This window comes from Lates calcarifer, linkage group LG19, assembly GCF_001640805.2.
Source record: "Lates calcarifer isolate ASB-BC8 linkage group LG19, TLL_Latcal_v3, whole genome shotgun sequence".
Taxonomy (NCBI): Eukaryota; Metazoa; Chordata; class Actinopteri; family Centropomidae; genus Lates; species Lates calcarifer.
In genome coordinates, this window is record NC_066851.1 from 19,198,810 (window position 1) to 19,220,857 (window position 22,048).

Consider the following 22,048-nt stretch of genomic DNA (forward strand, 5'->3'; position numbering starts at 1 on the left):
AGCGTTTCCAAGACGAAGCTGTCTAGATTTCTTCCTTGTACTGTCTTAGGTCTCCACTTTCGTTTAATCATGTGATTTTTTTACAGTCAACTTTGTGCTTTATCATGTGCTAGGTAACCCGTCCACTTGCAGCATTTTGTAATATTACGTGAGTCGAGCCGAAATGGGAGGTTTAACAGCCTGTTCTTTGCTTTTATCGATGTTATTGATCGGTACTAGCAGAGCCAAATACGAACCGAACTGGGAATCTATCGATTCCAGACCGCTACCAGAGTGGTACGATCAAGCCAAATTTGGGATCTTTCTACACTGGGGGGTCTTCTCTGTCCCGAGCTTCGGCAGCGAGTGGTTTTGGTGAGTTGGTCCCAATTTCTTACTTGTACATTATGACAGGATTTTAACTTTACAGACAAATGAGGCGACGAGATTTAGAGCAACGAGCACTGCTGCAGGTATCCAGGAAACCACAGTCATAAACAAAATTAATCAACTGATCGCATTTTTGGAAATATTAATAATAACAGGAATTAGAGAAAGTTTGAACCAGCATAAACATAACTTTAAAATTTAAGAAACCGGCTGAGAAAACAATCTCACTGCAAGGTTTATTTTGTTGTTGCTCTAGAGCTTTCAATCTTGATCTTCATCAGCAGATGGAGCTGCACAATAGTTGTAGAATTTTACACATTAGGTTTTACATTTTTTTTCCCTGAGCACCTCAAGGACTTTTGTCCACGCCTCTAAATTCTCGGGTTCAAATCTGATCATCTGTTAATGAAGACCCTGTGATATGAGTGAAAGCTCCAGAACAGCTACTACATGGTCCTGGTGGCAACACTGTTCTTTACTGCTGTTTCAGGATCAAGATGTCCTCAAAGTGCTCAGAAGTAGAAAATACAATAGAAATAGAAATCTACCATTGCAAAACACATCACGTTTAGATTATTATAACATGTTATTTACACACCTCTGTTTAATACACAGCAACAATATAAAGCATTTTGTTGTACCATGCATGACAAAAGATCAAAACCGTACATGAAGCTGAGGGTGTTTGTTTCCTCACCTTGCTTCATCATTTTTATTAAAAAAAAAAAAAAAAAGGAAAATTAGCTCATTAAATAAACTTTCACTTTTTATCCATGACCTACTGTTATTTGAGAGACATGAAATAAACTTGTATTATCCAGACTGATTGAGACACTCAGTTTTTCTTTGCCCTGTTTTGCATCTATTTTTTTTTCCAGGTGGTACTGGCAGAAGCAAAAACTACAGCCTTATGTTGACTTTATGCAGAAGAATTATCCTCCAGACTTCAAGTATCAAGACTTTGCACCACAATTCACTGCTGAGTTCTTTGATGCCAAAGAATGGACAGACATCTTTGCCTCATCTGGAGCAAAGTACATCGTCCTGACTACAAAACACCATGAAGGTACAGCACGTGATTTGGCATCCTGTCACTCAGTATATTTTAAGGAATAGTTAGTTTATTGTCACATTAAATCGCTTTTCAGAGCACTAAAACAAGGACATAATTCCACATTCTTGGAGTATTAGTATATATATGTTTTTTAGGTTTCACACTATGGGGCTCGAAAAAACTCCTGGAACTGGAATGCAGTGGATGTTGGGCCTAAAAGAGACCTGGTGGAGGAGGTGGCCAACGCCCTCCGTGCTAACAGTGACCTACATTTAGGGCTGTACCATTCTCTGTTTGAGTGGTTTAACCCACTCTTTGAACTGGACGCTAAAAATGTTTTCACCACAAACTACTTCCCCACCAGTAAAACACTGCCTGAGCTTTATGAGCTCATCCTCAAGTACAAACCAGAAGTGCTGTGGTCTGATGGGGATGGAGACGCACCTGACAAATACTGGAACAGCACAGGTTTCTTAGCCTGGCTCTATAATGACAGGTAATGGAAAGACTTTGCACATCCATCACTGTGTTATTGACTTTTCCCCCCTCATAGATAAAACCTGAACTCAGTTTTTTTTTCCTACAGTCCGGTGCGAGACACAGTGGTGACAAATGATCGGTGGGGTTCTGGCTCCATCTGCACCCACGGTGGATATTACACCTGTTCCGATCGCTACCAGCCAGGACACCTGCTCAAACACAAATGGGAAAACTGCATGACCATTGACACAAAGTCCTGGGGTTACAGACGTAATGCTCCGCTCAGTGACTACCTCACCATAGAGCAGCTTGTGGCGGTGAGAGCTGAAAATCTCATTAACCTTTAAAATGTTTTATAACATAACCAATCTGCTGAGCTGCTCTGTCTAAAACAAAAGCACTGGATTAAATAGCTCATGGGAAGAAAGAGCTTACTGTGTCTTCAGAATTTAAATGACACTTAATGTACAATGCAGTATAAACTTGACTTTTGTATGTTTTTAATTTTACATTAATTCTGATGCGTGTGCGTTTGTGTGTATTAGACATTAGTGGAGACTGTGTCCTGTGGGGGAAACCTGCTCATGAACGTTGGTCCGACACACGACGGACGAATCGCTCCAATTTTTGAGGAGCGTCTGAGGCAGATGGGTCAGTGGCTGAAGGTGAACGGGGACGCTATCTACAACACAACAGCGTGGCGAGCTCAGAACGACAGCGTCACTCCACACATCTGGTAGGTTCTCATTTCTGTTTGTATATCATATTTGCTTTGCTGTGACCACAACTTTGGCTCCACGTATCAAAATAACAGCAGAAATTTTACAGCATGGGAAGATTTTTCTTGTAATGATTGAGGGATTTACATCAGATATTTCTTCACACAGTATCTGCACATGTAATGTTTTAAAGCTCATTAATGGTTCATCTTCAACAGGTACACTTCCAGACCTCAGGAAAAGGCCATCTTTGCCATTTTGCTGGAGTGGCCCAATGATGGATCTGTGATTCTACATGAACCTGTGGCTGCACTAGGACAGACTGAGGTAAGACTAGAGAAAATAGGAAATAACATGTCTCAAAACAGCTGTTAAATGCAGTCACTGCACCTGTTAACTGGCAGAGGCTCTGTGTATGCACTGCACCTGTTCAAATGAATAATTACAACAGGACATGATAGAATATGATTGCAACTTACAATTATTTTCATTATTAACTAATTAATTTCACAGTGGAGAAGCTGAGTGAATAATAGCTTTAAAAATGAATGAATAATTTCAGTGTTTAATCAGTTTTCAAAGTGTAGCCAATGCATTTTCTGTCAACTGACTAATGGAATAATTTACAAATATAACAGGTTAATTAAATGAATAAATAAATCTGTTTAATTGTGGGCTGTGCAGACTGTTACGTATTGTAGCTGTGGTCAGGGAAGAACCTCCATCATATTAGCAGTGAAAGAAATGACTGGACAGTATTTAATTAAAAGGTCAATACATCGACAAGCGGGTCTAACCCTGCTCGAATGTCCAATAACCACACTCTGTCTCTGGAAATGAGGCTGACTGGTTGTTCTTAGAGTAGTTCTCCCTCTCTGTCAACATGTCAACCTTGTTCACGCATCGCTTTTGTTCTAAAAAAGGTGGTGCTTCTTGGTCACGGGTCTCTGAAGTGGGAGCCTGTAAAGCCCAGCGGACTGCGGGTTCTCCTGCCCCAGCTGTCCTTCAGGCAGATGCCATGCCAGTGGGCCTGGACACTGAAGCTGACAGGTGCCACTTAAAGGGAAACCAGATCACTTGAAGAGGAGCAGACGGAGCTGGAGGCCGAGAGAAAGAGCTAGAATTGTACGTTTAAATCACTGAACACAACCTGTGACATGAAGCAAATTTATCTGTCCGGACAGTTGTGAAAATCAGAGGGTGAGGGGGGAAACATATGTGCACTGTACTGTTTGTAATGGATACTTAAATATATTTTAATTTTAAAATGGTCTTAATAAAATACTTATACAGGGATATAAAGTGCTTTTTGTACGGATAACTTTTATTATCACAGTTTTAGCTCAGAGTTTCTCTTTAACTTTGGGATTTAAAAGTTATTTTTAGGAGCAGAAAAGGTTTATCAACCCTGTTACTGCCATAATAATCAATAATCTACAGGGTACATGTGACAAATGTGACCTTTACACATTGTGAAGTATGACATGCTGTAAGGTATGGTTTTTGTCAGTTTTTCTGCACTTTTGTAATTATTTTTACATGCTTTATGTGATTCATATGAAATCTGCAGCACTGATTAATGTGGTGGTGTTTGTTTTATATGTGAAGAGATGTTAAAATAAAATTAATGAAGATTTCAAACATTTTCTTTTTTATGATAATAATATTTAAACACATGCAAAAAGAGAATGTCTGCTGGGCTCATGTGTACCTTAAAAGAAGTCGTGTTTCCTTTTGATTTCAGGTTTAACTTTTGCACTCCCGATCATGACTGAATTGTGATGCGTCCCTGTAGCGCCCCCTGCTGCTCGCATCTTTAATAGCGCCACAGCCGTGCGGGTCATTGTAAAGCACGCTGACGGCGCAAAACTGATCTCTGCACCCCTGCTGTGCACAGACGACCCAGGAAACAATATTCCTTCTTATGCATCTGAAAAACTGTCGGAGTTGTGGAGTTATCTGCACGCTGCACAGTGACCGGTAAGCCTCTGTTCACCGCTGCTTCACACCGCGGGCATACCGTTTTTTTTTGTTTGTTTGTTTGTTTGTTTTGTTTTTTTGTTGTTTTTTTTGAAGCCTTAACCTCCGCCGGTCCACAATAGCTGGAGGTGCATTTGTTACCTGAGATGGTGAGTTCAGTGCGGGGCAGATCTCACTGTTGTGTCTGCTCTCTGTTGCACGCCTTTAAGGTGGGAGGTCCCTGTTCTGCAAATGTTCCATGACGTGCAGATGGGGGGTTTGCAAGGGGTTCTCACGTCCGTGCGTTTCCCCCCCGCGTTCAGCAGGCTATCCCCCTCCAGCGCGTGACAGCTGATCCCCTAAACAACAACAAAAACAACGGAAAGATGGGAGGATGCAAATCATGTGAGGACAAATGCACAGTGGATTGGACATGCAGTAGAGCTGCCAGTTGTCAGTGAAAGTAGGCGAAGTTTTAACAAGTAAATTACATTTATTCCATATTCAGTCAATGTTTGCAAAATGTAATAGAGAAGATAACTAAAGTTAATAGTTGGGATGAAAATGACATGTTTAGACTGACTTATGAAATGTAAATTAACTGGAATTTGGATTTGATTATATCAAGACATAATTTTACAAAGTTATATTATTGAAATGAATGGTTTTGAGGTAACTGACAGCAAACAAAAATAATAAGTGACTTAATGATTGTTTTCATTACAGATTAATTTAACATTTCTTCTTTATCATCCATAAAATATTGAGAATGTGATCATCACAATTTTACACATCCCACACTGACCCCACATTTTGTCCAGCCCAGAAATATATAGTTTGATAAAACAGGAAACAAATAAGTTTTATTGTGAAATGTCACATAAATAGTGGAATATGTCCAGAAACAGGAGTTTTTTTTGAACAACCCACAAATAGAGTTTCCTACAATAGAAGACAAAGAAAACAAGCAGATGTTCACATTAGAACAATCAATCAGTTATCAAGATAGTTGCTGATTATTTTTCTGTCCACTGATTTATCAGTTGATCTACTAATCATTTCAACTATAGTCTCATATCATACACACTGTAGGAGTTAATCTGCATAGAATTTGCATTAAAATCATATTGTGATATATCTATACATGTGGGGAAAATACGGCCAAATTGCCCATACTTAAAAGAAGGTAACATTTTATGTCACAGACCCAGAGGATATTTCTTAATATACAATGTTATGCTAATTCACATTGTGAGTGTTTCTATTTTGAAGCATAACCTGTAACACTGTATGGTCGACGTGGCTGAAGCACATTTCCTCTCCGCTCATTTCTGCAGTCTCGGTGCTGTGATCAGTGGCAGTAATTATATATGTAGACAGGAACTGGGAAACTGTTACAGACGTTGGCATGGTTGCCATGGAAACACACAATCATGTCAGATTATTTTCAGGTACTGCTGTGATAATGGCATAAGTATGCCTGGTTTGAGAGGCTGACTTAAAGAGACGGGTAAATGAACCTGGGGGGGGGGTTAATTGATTGAAGAGCGAATCAGGTGAAGTTTCTTTTTTTTGTTGTTTGTTTTTATTAATTAATGATGCATCGAGTGAGCAGAAGTGAAAGCTAGCACAGGGATTTAGGGTGTACACAGGATTTGGTGGTTGTATCAGCTGTTTGCTCAAACTGCAGTGTTCAGTGTCCCCTGTAAGTGATATCTCAGTCAGCTATATGACAGCCACTACAGCCAGCAGGGAGGAAAACCTCATTCCTTCCATTCATAAACATTACCCCTCTCTCTCCCTCTAACTCTCTTCCTGTTGTCCCCTCTTCTCACCCCCCTCCCATCTGTTTTACCACTAATAATATCATTAGAGGCCTGCTAGTAGTCAGGTGCGTGTGTGGCATTCAATCACATGCAAATTTGTGGCAGATTTGAGCCGGTCAGCGGAGCTGCGGCGTAGCTTTAGATAGTGGAAATGCCAAGCAGTGTGGAACATCCTGGGGGACAGACCATTATATTTATAGAGACGGGCGACTTGACCTTCACTGCACATTGAGTATCAGCCATTTTAGTGCTGCTCCTCTAGATACTGAATCCAGCATAATGGATCTCAGCTGCAGTGCAGTTAGTTAGCTTCAACTTCATCTTCGGCTTGTTAGAGGCTATATCTAATAATAGCTCTCTGCAATTCCATACTGTGGAGGGACTCTGTCAATACACAGTGTCTGCATTCACTGCTTTTTGGGCACACAGCAAGTTGCAGTTTTCTAAAGGAAGTGCACTGTGAAATTACTGTTTTGCTGTGCAGGAAATAAAAGCTTGTCGTTCGGGATAGGATTTTGAACTCCGAAAAGAAGTTCAACTATAAGTCGTTACATAAGTTTAAAGCCTTTGTTCTGCTGTGTAAGCTTTATGTTGAGAGAGAGCTCTGTTAAATATGCCTTAGCAATAGTAAGCACAGCTGGTGCAAGCCCAAAGCCAAGGACTCCTATTCATAGAGGCACCCAGTTGTTCTCACCCAATGGCACAGAGTGAAACTGAGGAGGATGGTCAAAGCGGGTGAAGTATTTATAGTTGTGTAAACTATATTGTGTTCAAAGGCCAAAGTTTCACACAAATGACACGGCAGTGATCGTAAATCACATTTCAAATCAGGGGAAAGACCTTGTTGGTAGTGTTGAGGGGCACAAATTAAGACGAGACAAATTGTAATGGAAATGGATTTTGGCAAGACAGTTAATAAGATGCTCTGACAGATATCTAACCATCAGGTAGAAATAAAATTAAAGTAAAATTCAGTGGTTTATCAACATTTGTCAGGTGGTGCTAAGGCAGACTGTGTGTATCTGCAAACTAATTGCACCAATGAGATACAAGTACAAAGTAAAACAAAATGAAAATGGAAAAAGTCAGACAAAGTACCTCAAAATTGTACTTAAAGCCAGTATTTGGCTAAATTTACTCACATTAGCAGTGGTAGAAGAAGTATTCAAGTCCTTTACTTCAGTAAAGATACTCTTAAAATAACCTGCATTGAGTGTAAGATAGATTATGTAACTTTTTAAAGAGGAAATAACACATTCTTACTCATCAAGAATAATACACATCTTTGCCTGGTGAGATACAGCCAGGGATGATAGCACAGTTTTTCCTGATACAACTTTAATGCATTTACCTTTCTCCTATATTTGTGGCCACAGTGACTGGTGTTCAGCTAAAGGAACAGTCTCGCTTTAATATGTAAGCAGCAATTTAACACTGTGGATGATCAAAATACAGTTTTTAAGCACAATGTCTGAGTCAGTGTATTTGGTTATTTCTGTTTCGTCTGCCCAGGTGAATTAACTTGTTGATTAGAAAGCATTACAGGCTTTTTATATAAACTTATCAGTTTCACTTATGGTTAATTGATATGGCATAAAATAGTGGACGGCATAAATATAACATTTACCAGATATACTTCAGGGAATCTTTCTCAGACCAGTTGTAAATACAAAACGTGACAATACAGTCTGTAGAATTTGGTTCATATGAAGTGTCAACACACTATTTAATTTTTGGTGAAATCTTGTTCGGAGAGGAAGTGTTTAGATTTTCTGAAGTTGTTGCCTTAAAGTAGAGGCTGTAATAGCACCATGTCACACTGAACTCGTACATCTGATTCACAGGATGAGGTTCGCAGCTGCACATAATCTGCAGTATTGTCCTAGTTTTTTGCCGTGTTAATGACACCCTCATCACGACTCTCTCCATTCACAAAGCAAATCCTGTCGTGACGGGAAGAACTGGCTCTGAACAGGCTGTGGGTGTCTCAGGATTCAGAGAACATGTCTAATTTTTGCAGCATCTCTCACAGCCAGCCACAGGCTGTCTTTTCATTGAGTTCCTCTCTCAATATACACACTGAATAGGATCACGCTCTAGGAAATGTACATTCAGAGCTGCTGCACCATGTGATTAGTGTCTTTGAAAGCGCTTGTCACTTTTTGCCTTTCTCCTCAGCTCTGCATACATTCACACACTCTGTCCAACAGATTTATATAGACAATAATAGTTAACGAACATGTGTACCTGAATGAATTTGTGTCTTCACCCACATCACACAATTCCAGGCTAAAATAAATGACTGAATCTGGGGATGAATGGACTGCAGCGATCTAGAAAGGTGATGTTTAGCTCCTTGCATCATGATATCCGACTCCCCACTTTGTGTGTAGTGTGTGAGGCAGCTGCTGCTGTGCTTTGAAACACAGCTGAGAGAGAGGAAAAGCGTCCTTAAACGTGGGCTGTTGTGTAATCCCTCCCAGGGCCCCTTTGCTATTTTTGTGCCTGGGTCCGCACGTCACGGTTGGGTATTTTCTCTGGTGACTAGCTCGCATCAATAGATCTTCTAATGTACACCCAGTCAGCCAGCAGCTTCATGACTGATGGGACTTTACCTTGCTAATTTATTTCATTATTGTTACCCAGACATGAGGAGAATGGAGAAATGGAGTATGCAGTATGAGGAATGTCACATGTGACTGTCGATATGGGACAGGGGACTATTCAAATGTCAGGTTTGTATGAGGATTATATTTGATATCTGAATGTCAGCTGCTGTATGAGCCGAGGCTTTTTTCCCATCAGACCGTGTGCTTTATGTCATTCAGATCACAGTGAGAGCTGCTGATTGATTCTGCTTGCTATGTGCTGTGTTGCTGTTAGCGTACCACACACTGTTTTACCATCCAGCCTCTGTGAAGCCGGTCATCTCCTTATGATATTTATGGATTTGTTGTCAGCGTGAGGCTTCATGCCTGTTCCCTTTAATGGCCAACTTAGCCTCTAATGATGTAATGCAGCGGCATAACGATGCTCTCCGTAGCCAGCATTTGTTTGCTCATTGTCCTCTCTCGTGTGTGGAAATCAGAGAGGGATGTGCCCCTCGGATGTCGGCTGTTCAAATAAATGTCTCCATAGAGTCATTTCTTCATCCATGCGGACATACTGTACCACAGTCAGCCCACAATCGTCCTGAAACACACCTACTGCCACCCACCTGCCTCCTGTTGTTGCACGTCATTGCTGCCGTGTCATATATTTTTGTATAGGTTAGTGCTTGTTGCCGAGAGTGAGAGAAATTTGCAGTGAGAGGTTTAGTGAGAGGTTTGCTGATACTGTCTTTACACAAAAAGAGAAAAGTCAGGATCTGCTGAGAGACTTGTCAATGAGACTCTGAATATGTCAGCTCTGTTCCCCCTCTATTGTGCTTAGTTCAAAGGTATGCATTGTTTCTGAGGGTCTTATCTCGCTGTCACTCTGCACCCAAATTCCCCTTCCCTCCTCTCGTGGCTCACAGAGGATGGAAACTAAGCAATGAGGTCAGACCGACCTTGAAAGGGAGCTCCCTACCAGGCCTCTGAATGTTGTTACCCCCAGGCACCCCACTTAGTTTACCTCTGTAAACCTCCCCTTTGAAACATGGATCATTCCAATCTGAGGCAGTCCCCCTCGCCTATCATTCATACAGTATGCCTTCGTGATTTTTTTCCTCTATCCTGCTCTGGAAGAAACCCTCAAATCTGCCTGAAAGCAGAGCTACTGAACCACAAACTACCAAAAGAGGGAATGGGGATATATATAAAAAAAAATACAAAGGGGGGATTATCATCCTTACAGCTGCTTACAAGCATCTCTCGGCATCTCGAGTCACCTTGGATTCATATCCTCTGGTTTATGCCGGAGGAGTGTGTGGCGTGCTAACAAAGAAAGAGAGGGAGTGAGAGAAAGAGAGTGAGAGTCGGAGGATGTCCTAATTAAGGGGAACTCAGAGGGTTTGAACCAGATAATCTTACATAACCTCGTTAGGGAGGACACAGCATTTGATACTGAGAAGATGGAAACGACGTGCCCTCAGAGACCCATCCCCCTGGTATGAAACGAAAAGTGTAGCGGCAAAACCAATTCGCTTTAACCACAGGGACAGGATGATGTTGTTTCCTCGTCGGAGTTCAGCGTGTTTATGTACAGTACAGTACGTGGTCCTGTGCAGCTCAGTGCGGAGGCGATGACACTACATTACTTCAGACATGTTAAAGCGTTTAAATCCCACGAGAGGCAGAGAACCTGAACTTGTTATACTATGATACCGGCACTGGATACAACATTTGCTGATGTAGCGGAGGAATATTTTAGTATTTTACATAGATATCACGTCAGAGGGGTAGGTTGACTCGTCACACTTCATTGCCCACGCTTGAACAGTTTTAACTCTGTGTGTGTGCTGGCATGCATCAACACACATTCTGTACTCATGCCATTACTGACATTATGTCTCTTATCTTCTTTAGCTTTAAGTATTTTATGTGGGTAGATAATTTTCTTTGTTTTTGGCATGCAGACCTCCAGTGAGGTTTGGATTTTTTCTAATACTGTGAAAAGGCACATCTAAGGACAAGCATTACAAGTCAGCTTCGGCTATACATGCTGTCGTATGTGGCACTGGTTCATGTTAAAGACGTTTCTCTTACAAATAAATACATAAAGGTCAATAAATTTTGACAGAAACTGAACTTATAAAGTAAAAAAGTGGAAAGTTAAATCTGGAATTTGAAGTAGAGTGGAAAAAAATACATGGGTGGTATATTTTGTGTCCTATTTTTCTCATCTAAGTGATGGCAAACACCTGTAGCAAACACCTACAATACAAAATATATCTATAAAAGTTATGCTTCCTACAGTCCCCCTCAAAAAACAGTTTTGAGGTCTCGTCATTTATTAACTCATACACTGATATTTGTGCTAAAAACAGTAAATATTCTAATAAAAGTCATGTTTCACACAAGGAAAAGGAGTGGAGCTTTAGATTGTTAAAGCATGCTGATAGGAGACAGAGCTGTGGTGATGATGATGGATTAGATTCCTATGAGATTTCCATTCAGCTCACACACACAACCACACTCAAAAAGTACTGGTATGTACCCTAAATACCTACACACACATGCAGACACACACATCTTGGCATGTCCACAGGGCTTCAGTAATGTTGGGTTATCTGCCAGGGTTGACACAAGGTACCTTCGCTTTTTTAGAGGCTGGTAAAGAGACTGATTTTTTTCCATTCCTGCTGTGATGGAGCTCATTATGAATTTTATACTTCAATTTTATTAGGAAGACTTTCGGGAAACAGCTTTGAGTAGTTCTCGCTCTCAAGGAGTGGATTTGCACACAGATTTTTTTTGCGCTTAACAACTGATTGTTGAGATTGATCTTGGTAACCTTCTAATGCATCTTTATCTGCTGTTTGTCCATTCCTATTTGAAATGTCTAATTTTCAATTCTGTCTTATTTCTTACAGATGACCCTTCCCTGCAATCAATTCACATGAATGCTAATATCACTACAGTTACATAACAGATATTGTCCTTGAAAATCGATCCCAAAGAAAGTGACATTGGATTCATGGAGTCACTGGAAACTACAGCAGGGGTGAAGAGCTCCACAGACGGTCATGACAGAAATGTTGCACAGAAAAAATGCACATCAGAGGCCGCACAGGCTAGGAGGAGTCCATCAGTCGAACTGGAAGGCAAGGGGTGGCACCAACAACTCCAAGAAGGTCAGAGCAGAGACACATGTGGTTTCAAGGAAATGTCTGACTCAGGGAAATCACTGCAATTAGAAGATCAGCAATCCCAAACCCAATCCACAAGCCATCCAGACTATGAGGTGTCTTCATATCCGTTACAGTCCACAAAACCATTTCCCATTGGCAGACAGAAAGCTGTAGGCCACTTGGTTTCTGCACAGTCCCCAGGACCTGCATCTCACAGGAAGTCCCCCAGTTCACCTGAAGTCCAACAGTGTTCCCATTCAGGGATGGATCAGCTGTCAGAGACTGTGTGTAAGGTGGAACAGAAACCACAAAAGCCTGGGAAGTATGTTTGTGATTACTGTGGAAGGGCATGTGCCAAACCCAGTGTGCTTAAGAAACATATTCGCTCACACACTGGGGAACGGCCCTATCCGTGTGTCCCCTGCGGATTCTCCTTTAAAACCAAGAGTAATTTATACAAACACAGAAAGTCCCACGCTCACTCGGTCAAAGCTGGAACAGTGCCATTCTCAGAACTTGGTCCTTACAATGCCAATACAGACCAGGGGTCTTTTGAAGGGGAAGGAGAGTTATTCTCTGATGCTGAGCAAAGCACGGACACGGACGAGGACACTCTTAACGACCCGCTGCTGTTGTTGGACTCTCCAGTGGAAGGATCAGATAACACTGCTGTAAAAGTACTAAATCTCATTGCTCAGAAAAAGGGAGCTACGTCGATGTCAGCTCAGGATGGTTCATCCCAGCCCCAAGAAATCAATGCACCTCCTGCTGCTGCCGAGGCTAGCCGTGCAATTCAATCTTGCACTATCAAACAGAGGCTTGCACTTCGCCTGTCTGAAAAAAGAAGCAGTGACTCTGACCACAATCTGTCCCTTCCAAGTCAGTCGAGCAAGGGCAGCACGGACTCTGGCTACTTCTCGCGATCCGAGAGTGCCGAGCACCAGACCGGTCCTCCGAACACCAACGCAAAGTCCTATCAAGAAATCATGTTTGGGAAGTGTTACAGGCCAAGCCCTAAACAGACAACGGCTTTTGTGGCCTGCAGCACAGACTCGGGTGAATATACCGGGAAACGCTCAGAAAAAGGTGTTTCCCGTGTTTTCACCCAGGAGAAAGACACTGTTGAGTCAATCAAAATAAACACAAAGTCATTCACGAGGGAGGAAGTAAAAGAACCCCAGTTAGACGCTGGCTCTGATGTGGGGCCTCTGATCAGAAGCAACTCAATGCCAACATCCTCAGCAGTGTGTCTGACTATGCCTCAAGCCCTCAGAGGCAGCCACTCGTTTGATGAGAGAACAAGCACCGGGGGCATGAGGAGACTCAGGCGGCAAGCTGCTTTCGAACTCTCCGCACATGACGGGCATGCAGATACGGACAGCCATGTAAAGATGAGCGAATGTGGCATTTCACCCTCAGGATTGGAAATGGAAAATTACCCCTCTATGGCATCGAATATGAGCCATCAGAGGCATGCAATGGAACTGGCAACACGGAAGCGTCGGAAAGAGAAGAGGGAGGAGGAGGATTTGCCTGGTCAATACGAGGGCCATCATGAACAATGTGAAGAAATGTTTGATCCAAGCAAGGACTATGATTCAAAACAAGCTGCACTGGGCATTATGGCCTTAGGTAAAGGACATTCTTCAAGTATGCTAACACAGATGGACAGGTGTGACATGGACATATCAGTGAGCCCTGAAATTTCTGGTCGAAAAACCTTAGGGAATGTAATCTCAGTTATTCAGCACACAAACTCGATAAATAGGCCTCACTCTGAACAGTCAGAATCCTTCAAGTATCACGGGCAGAGACAGGAAAGTATTTCTTCATTTCAAGCCATGGAGACAAGTGAATCATATGAGATAGAAAGGAGTGATAGTAGACTACGGCAATCGTTTCAAATGGGCCCCAAACTTGTGCGGCAGCCCAACATACAAGTCCCAGAGATTAGGGTCACGGTGGAGCCTGACAGCCCAGAAAAAGCTCCAGAGGTGCAGGTGAAAGAGCAAGAGAAGCATGTGGAGGAGTTTCAGTGGCCTCAAAGGAGTGAAACTTTAGCACAATTCCCTCCAGAAAAACTCCCTCCAAAGAAGAAACGGCTACGCCTAGCTGATATTGAGCACTCCTCTGGTGAATCTAGTTTTGAGTCTGCCTGCACTAGTCTCTCCCGCAGTCCAAGCCAAGACAGCAACTTATCTTACAGCTCCACCTTCTCCTTTGACAGGGAGGACAGCTTGAAGTCAGTCTCTCCAGCTAGGCAGGATGAATTTGGCAAACCACTAGAACTCTTAGCTGTGCCAGGGAGTGGGCACTCCCTCTCTGTGCTCAACCAGCGTCAACAACATGAAATGAGACGCTCCTCTTCAGAGCAGGCGCCGTGTAACTTGCGCAAGGAGTTCCCAGAGGTACGCAGCATATCATTTGACTATGGCAGTCTTTCTCCAACATCCAAAGTTAGACACGTGGACATTAGCGCTGGCCACTTCGCTGCGAAGGAGAGAAGGAGGGGAAACTTGGTGCGACAGGAGTCATTGAATATGGACACTGAAGTAACACAAGTCCCATCACAAGTGTTTCCGCAGTACCTCAGCAGCACCTCCCCGCCATTCACAACAGTTGCTGTTCTGCCGCAGACTTTGCCAATATTTTCCACTGGGAATACATTTCCCCAGCTGTCACATCCAAGCCTGTTAGTTCCTGTAAGAATACAGACTCATGTGCCATCCTATGGCAGTATCACATACACCTCAGTATCACAGATTTTTGACAATCAGTATGACAGTGTTAGCTCCACTACAGCCACCTCTAAACATCACACTTCACGTTTGTCTGGAAACCTTGATTCTCATAATGTATTATCTTATAACAGACCACCTTCAACGCACACCCTCAATGTTGAAGCCCTTGATTTGTCATCAGCTAAGCTCAAGACAGGCATCCCTCTCTCTCTGACTTCTAGAACTATCTCAACCACTAACGCCTCCAGTGGTGGCGCAAATAAACGGATGCTATCCCCTGCCAGCAGCCTAGACCTTTTCATGGAGGTCAAGCAACAAAAACGTGTGAAAGAGGAAAGAATGTTTGGGCAGATTGTAGAAGAGCTGAGTGCTGTGGAGTTGGGAAAATGTAATTTGAGTGAAGAGAAGGGGCACAGGTCAGAGATGCAGGGTGCATCAACACCTGACTCACGTAGGAGTAAATTTATCACACTTCAGCAAAAAGTGACAGAGGCTACTGACCATGGCGTTGAGTCAGCTATGGAAAGTAGTTCCCTGGAAACCAGCTCGCCTCCCTACTCCATGATATCAGTCAGAGAAGTGAAAGAAGCTGGCATGGAAAAAAGAGTGCAGATGGATATGGTGGCACAGCTGGTTACCAGTCAAGACATTCTGATCTCAGACGCCGAGCATTCAAGACTGTTATCTCAGTTTCCAAGTCTTCGCACGACGACAGGTGTGAGCTGGTGTTACCTCAACTACACCAAGCCGAGCTGCTCTCACAGCAACTCCCCTTTATCCTCCGTGTACACCACCTGGTGTGTGAGTTCCCACAACCCCAACCCTCTTGAACTGAGCACTAGCACTGCTCTGGCTCTGCTGCGTTCCAGACAGAGGGGAGACAAGGTTATATACACTGTGGCCGCCATGTGTCAGCCTGGCACGGGAAAACTGGTTTCATCCCTCATCCTTTGGAGGCAGACCATGGAACAGGTGAGAAAATAATCCCATCTCCACATTGTTTCTAAACCATATTACTGCCATAAAAACATCTGCTCTGGACTGAAAGAGTAAGGCCCTCTTTACAACATATCTAATTGGTCATGCTAATGTGACCGCTGCCTGTAAATCTATTTATAAAGCAAATACTTACAATCAAGCTGCACTGGGCATCTTTCCACCTTGGTAGCTGTGCATGTCAGTAAGTGATAACAGTTGGAAATGGAGAAAGTTTGAAGGACGTTATTACCCAGAATTTGGCAAACTGCACACTTCAAATCTTTTGGCAGACGGTCACTACTGGCAAGTGTCTGTAAAGAGCATTTGCCCACTGCTGGATGTGATGTTAGAGCTTTGAGTCATAACCTGCTCTGCATTTGCTGTTTACAAGAAAGATGTGCTGGCAGTGAAAATACCAGACACCAAAATTTTATTCTCTTAAACATTATGTCACTATGAAGCCTCAGTATGCTTTCCTCCATTGCAGTGGATTAAAAAAATCATGCACTACATAGCTTTCAAATAATAAAATGTTGGAAAGCAACAAAATTGTGAGTTAGTTGTGCTGGGTTTTTCCTCCCTGCAGCAGCAGCATAATGCATGTTTGCAAAACATGCTGTGTAACACCATGTGTGACATACAATATTGAAAGCATCATGTTACACTGTCGATACAGCATCCACTTGAAATTGATGTTAACAAAATGTTTGTTCATCTGAATTCAGCTGCAGAGGAAACCGGAGCCCAAAGAGGTGGACATCACCTACGGGAAGAAGGTGAAAGACATCGGCTGCAGAGTGAAAACTGCCAAGGAGGAGTGGAAAGAGAGGGAGGCTTCCACAACTCAAACAGTGCCAACACGCATTAAGATCTTCGAGGGAGGGTCAGTCAAGATATTAGTTATAGTAACACTTGTCATTTCTGCTGACAGCAGATACAGCAACTATAATTGGGTGTTAGAGCATGCACTATCTAGGGGGTTTTGCTGTTTTAACCTTTTCAAGTCTGTATTATTTTTGCATTCCTTTATTAAAATTTAGATTATCAACCTTTCAGGTACAAGTCCAATGAAGACTATGTGTACGTCAGAGGTCGAGGCCGGGGGAAATACATTTGCGAGGAGTGTGGTATTCGCTGCAAGAAGCCGAGCATGCTGAAAAAACACATCCGGACCCATACAGATGTGCGACCATACATCTGCAGGGTCTGCAACTTTGCTTTTAAAACGAAAGGTGGGCATGTCTACAGGCTTAAAAGCCAAATTAACTAAAAGACTAGCTGATAACCTCCCATTTCTTATAGAAGAAATGGGAGGTTATCTGCATTTATTTTGACTATTAACAATGAGTGAAAGTCTGCCAAAACAAACTGATAAAAAAATGTGTGTAAAAATCTGTATTTAAAAATACTATTTGCAGCAGCAGCAAAAATTCTGAAGTTTGTGTTGCTATTTAGAGGTACTACACTATCATGCAACATCAGCAACTCAGTCGTGCTGTCTCCTCATTTTTCTTTTCACTTCTATTGCTGAGAGTTAGGAGCTGGTTTTCATAAAACAGATCATTTGTGTTGGAAAAACAACTTTCGGTTGTATGGGGACATAATTTAGATGAAAATCTGCTCCTTTAAAAAAAATCCAGGTATTTTATAGTGGAAATTGGTAATAACCAAAAACCATAAGCTTGATCTGTTATGTGTTTTATCCTTCAACAGGAAATCTGACCAAACATATGAAGTCAAAGGCACACATGAAGAAATGTCTAGAACTGGGAGTGTCAGTGACGATGGATGACACAGAGATACAGGAACATGGTAAGATACTGGCAAATGTGATATTCTTGCACATACACAAATTATACTAAATAATACAAATCAAACTACACTGATGCCTTTGTCTTTTGAAGTTGACGACATCCAACAAGAGTCTAAGACAGAGGTGGCGGTCACAACCAAACATCAGTTCTCAGACGCAGACGAGTCTGATGGCATGGACGAAGAAGCTGATGAAATCGATGAAGAAGATGACGAGGACGACGAATACGAAGGCGACTCCACTCCAAAGCTACGTTCAAGAAGTACAAGTCCTCAGCCATGTGGAGTTACTTCTCTGTCGGTTACAGCCACCGCCGCCATCCACGGTTGCTCCCTCACCTCTCTGCCTGGCACCGACATCCGCCAACAGCCCTCTGGCAGGCGGACGGGCTTAGACCATCGACCTGTCCTCGCCACTGACCAGAGAGAGAAGTCTGTGGATGAAGATTCATTGACCATGCTGTCTCCAGACCAGACCAGCTTCCTATTTGACCCTTATTCCTCTTGTCTGCTCTCTCCCGGCTGGGAGTCTCCCATCAGGGAGCCTTCCCCTTCCCGTCTGCGCTACCCATCCCCAAGGCGAGAACTCTCCCCGCGAGGTCGCTCCTCTCCCAGATGGGATACCTCCCCGCTGAGGCCCGGCTCACCCAGCTTCACACCCATTCAGCACTTGTCCCCAATCTCGATTGAGCGACCCATGTCTCCTGGATCCGAGCTGGCTGGAAAACGAGAATCTTCAATCAGGGGTCGGCAGAGGGTCGTGCTGAGAGCTGTTTCACCACGTAGAGGTTCGCACCAACACAAAGGCAGCGGTGATAAAACCAGACACCAGGCAAAGATGGAGATGGCTCAACTACAAGGAGCCTTTGAAATGGAAATGGTATATACTGTAGTTTTTTGTATTCAACGTATTATCAAAAACGTATTAAAAGATTTTGATTAGATCTGATTGAAGATTACGCCAAGGCCAAAAAGACAAGTGGTTAGTTTTTGATGCAGGTTTAGAAATTGTTTCAACTGATTTTTTAGCACAAGATGGGGCTGTCTGGAATATTTTTTCAATTCTCTTATGAACTAGTGCACCAACTTTGGGCAAGCAGTGCTTTGGGCTAAATGCTAACATATTTGCAGGTATACTGTTTAAAATGTTCAGCATTTTAGCATCTTCTCATTAGCACTAAGCACAAAGTACAGCTGAGACAGGTGGGATTGTTATTACTTTTGCATGTACTTGGTCATAAACCAAAGTACTGGACGAATTGAAATGATCTGATGATGGTGCTAAATGAATTACAAAGTTATAAGAATCCATCCTGAGGAGGACACGACATGTTTGTACCAATGGTATGTAACGCTAATTGGTTGTCAAAACGTTTCACTAAAAAACCACAAATTACAACGTCATGGTGGCACTAGTGTGAAAGTCAGGGACTCTTCTATTTAAATTACATATTTAGGGGGTTGTTCTGTTGTGGAAGAACTATACACTTTCTGAAATGTTGCTGTTTTTCCTCACATTTCTGTATTTGTTTCAACTGTAATATTTTTTCACTCGAGTAATTATCTTGGTTCTGCTGAAACTGCTCCTAATGCTGCCAATATGTCATTTCAGGATCAAAGGAGCAGCTTGGCTTCTACTCTGCCTGGTGTTGCCAGTTCTCATCACCAGAACATCCTCAGCCACCTCCCTCTGCACTCCCAGCAGCAGGCCCACAGTTTGCTCCCCGTCGTCCCCGTCGGAGGGCTCCAGATGTTACACTCCCCGCCTTCCTCCAGCACTGATGTCACCTCCTCCTCGGCGCTGAGCCCCCAGAGCAGTGAGGGCCAGCGTTGCAGCAGCAGGGAGGGATCTGTCCACGGGCTCGAGACGGGAGGAGAGGACATCAGAGGCCAGAACCAGCTGTCCTCCCATCAGGCCGCTCAGGAGAAAAGCCTCAACCCTGGCGTCAGGGATAGCAGACAGGAGGAGAACGTCCAAACCTGCTTGAAAGCCATCGCCTCGCTGAAGATTACCACAGAAGACCCTCATTAAGACCCTTGTTTCTGTTTCCTTGATCTGATCCAGGAACAGACCCCCCTCCCTCCCCACCCCTGCTACACCTGCAACCTTGTCGTCCTCAGCCCTTTAGGCACATAACCTCATCTTTATCCTGTTAGAGGCAATATAATAACACTTCCTCTGGTCTTGCACATACCCCAGACAGCTCCTTTTAAATCTGAGTGGAGATGAAACCTTCACAGTGAAGAAGAAACCTGTCCTGTCTGATGTGCTTTTCTCTTCTGAGACTCTTTGAAACGACTGGACGAGCAGCAGGATGTTTTGCAAGGTGGAGAATCATTATTGGGTGCAGGTGCAATATGGAAAGATATTATGCTAATATGCCTTTGTTTGACATAGTAGTTTGCGTACAATTGCACATAAATTATATTTATGGATTCTGTACAAATGTCCTTAACATATACTCCTTCTTAGATGCATACAAACAGTGTATTTTACTGTATGTGTACTTTGAAAATAGACTGTTGTTTAATGTAATCATATCAAGGTGTGATGCAGTAGTGCAGTAAATAAAGACTATAAGGGGAAAAGTATGTGTATTATGAAACAGTCTGACCAAATTTTAAGTAGACGCTTCTTGTGCAGTTTGGTGCTTCTAATCAAGCGGCAAGGGTCTGTGCCTTTTTTTGTTCTTTTTTGCTTTTCATCATTTCTTTATCAGAAGGTTGTTGACTAAGGAAAAATGTCGAGGTACTCTTTATTCAGTCGACGCTGTCGGAGTGTTTGCTCAAAGGAGAGCTTTTTCTTTTTTTTGTTTCTGTCAGTTCTGCTGACGGACGGATGCAGCTTGATTTATGTGAAACAATCTTAAAGAATATTTCTTATGTTGCATTTTTTCTTAATGTTGTGATTTTTATCTTGGTAAAAATGCATGGGATTTGCTATTGCACAAAAATAGAGGAAGTTAATATGTAATTATGAATACTGTAAGATGTATTTATATATTAGAACGTAAGCACTTATTGATACTGGTAAATATTTGACTACTATTTATATGGTATATCTGTACTTATGCAGCAGTGATGCAGTTATGCAGTGAGCCACGCTGGCATTGCTTTTGATCTCATGTCTTTGCTTTGATTAAACAGACAGCTTTTTTCTCTCTTATACAGATGACCATAAGCATTTTATGAGTTTTGACGATGCACTTTCATCCTTTCATCTTTGATGTTTAACTGACTCGGTCAGTGGGAATGGGGGTGGGGTGGGGTGGGGTGGGGAGTAAAACGTGTTATGTTCTCTTGTGGTTTTGAAACATTCCAGTTGTTTTTCACGTTTCTCATTGTGTGAAACATGTTGCACACAAAAATTCAAGGGGCTATGATGATCAGTCAATAGTATGTTTTCTTGCATTTCAAGTGTAACTGGATAAAATGGATATCACTTACTGTAAGTAATACTAAAGTAATGATGTTAACAGCGTGAGTTGGTTGACTATTACTGTGCTTCAGCTCAAAATGTAAGTAATCATTCACCAAATGCATTACTTCTTCTCTGTATATATACGTGTATTTTTATGATTTAAACTATTTTTGCAGTGTTGAATTCTGAAAACTTTTTATGTGGATTGTTTATATCTCTTTAAGAGGTAAAATGTCTGCAGCTGACATAACAGAAGTTGAATGAGGGCGAAAATAGCACAGTGTTAATCGCTAACACCGTGTGTCATCTTTAAAAAGACAAAAAAAAAAGTGTATTCACATCTTCAAGCGGTTATGTTACCAGTTTGAGAATGGATTTCAAAATCAGAAAACACTTTGTTCACTCATGTTTACATAAAAAAATTTAAAGGTGCACTGCTTTAATTTTGTGTTTCCCTTTCTGAAATGTATGTAGCTTTAATTTCATTGGTTATGTAATTTTATTTGTCGTGGTAACGGTGCAGAACGCTCATAAAATGTGAAGGGAAAGTGAAGCCTTTTATTTGCTTTTGCATACAGTATGTATTCAGATTGTGTTTGTGTTTTGTTTTTATTGTGTATTCATATTTACTGAACTGCATTGTGCCTCTCATGTCTATGAAAATTCCCTGTAAAACACACAGAGGACAAATCATTTTACCTCTCAGCTAAGATTTTTTGAGGGAAAAAAAAAAACCTCAGTAGCCAATCCGTTGTTTAGCTATTTGCATCAAAACTGGTTAGTCAGGTTGGAGTGCCTCTTTTATGCTATGGGGAATTTATTGTTTGGTGCTCTACTTTTTCAGATTAAATTCAAAATTGTTTTAAAAGAATATACTTCTAACCCAAGGATGTGTGTTGCAGCTTATTTCCTCCTG

The 22,048-nt window shown here is 42.1% G+C and overlaps 2 protein-coding genes and 1 long non-coding RNA gene across 3 annotated transcripts in view; 2 read left to right on the forward strand and 1 right to left on the reverse strand.

Moving 5' to 3' along the window:
* The first annotated feature begins 4 nt into the window (after positions 1-4).
* fuca2 (alpha-L-fucosidase 2) lies at positions 5-4,263 on the forward strand. Its single transcript, XM_018681733.2, is given in 8 exon segments — positions 5-354; positions 1,248-1,435; positions 1,579-1,598; positions 1,600-1,919; positions 2,010-2,220; positions 2,449-2,639; positions 2,841-2,949; positions 3,546-4,263. Coding segments are annotated over 8 exon segments (1,368 nt in total). The 5' UTR covers positions 5-163; the 3' UTR covers positions 3,684-4,263.
* Positions 4,264-4,378: 115 nt separating this feature from the next.
* The window catches only part of LOC127143583 (uncharacterized), a 45,539-nt gene continuing 27,869 nt past the window's right edge, over positions 4,379-22,048 (reverse strand). Inside the window, exon 3 of the long non-coding RNA XR_007815143.1 lies at positions 4,379-4,940. This is a non-coding gene — a long non-coding RNA (uncharacterized LOC127143583). The remainder of the gene's footprint in view (positions 4,941-22,048) is intronic.
* Positions 8,737-22,019, forward strand: hivep2b (HIVEP zinc finger 2b). The gene is made up of 7 exons (XM_018681725.2): positions 8,737-9,142; positions 11,923-15,893; positions 16,625-16,782; positions 16,956-17,131; positions 17,613-17,711; positions 17,804-18,591; positions 19,324-22,019. Exons 2-7 carry the CDS (start codon positions 12,027-12,029, stop codon positions 19,741-19,743), a joined length of 5,508 nt encoding a protein of 1,835 aa, XP_018537241.1. The 5' UTR covers positions 8,737-9,142; positions 11,923-12,026; the 3' UTR covers positions 19,744-22,019.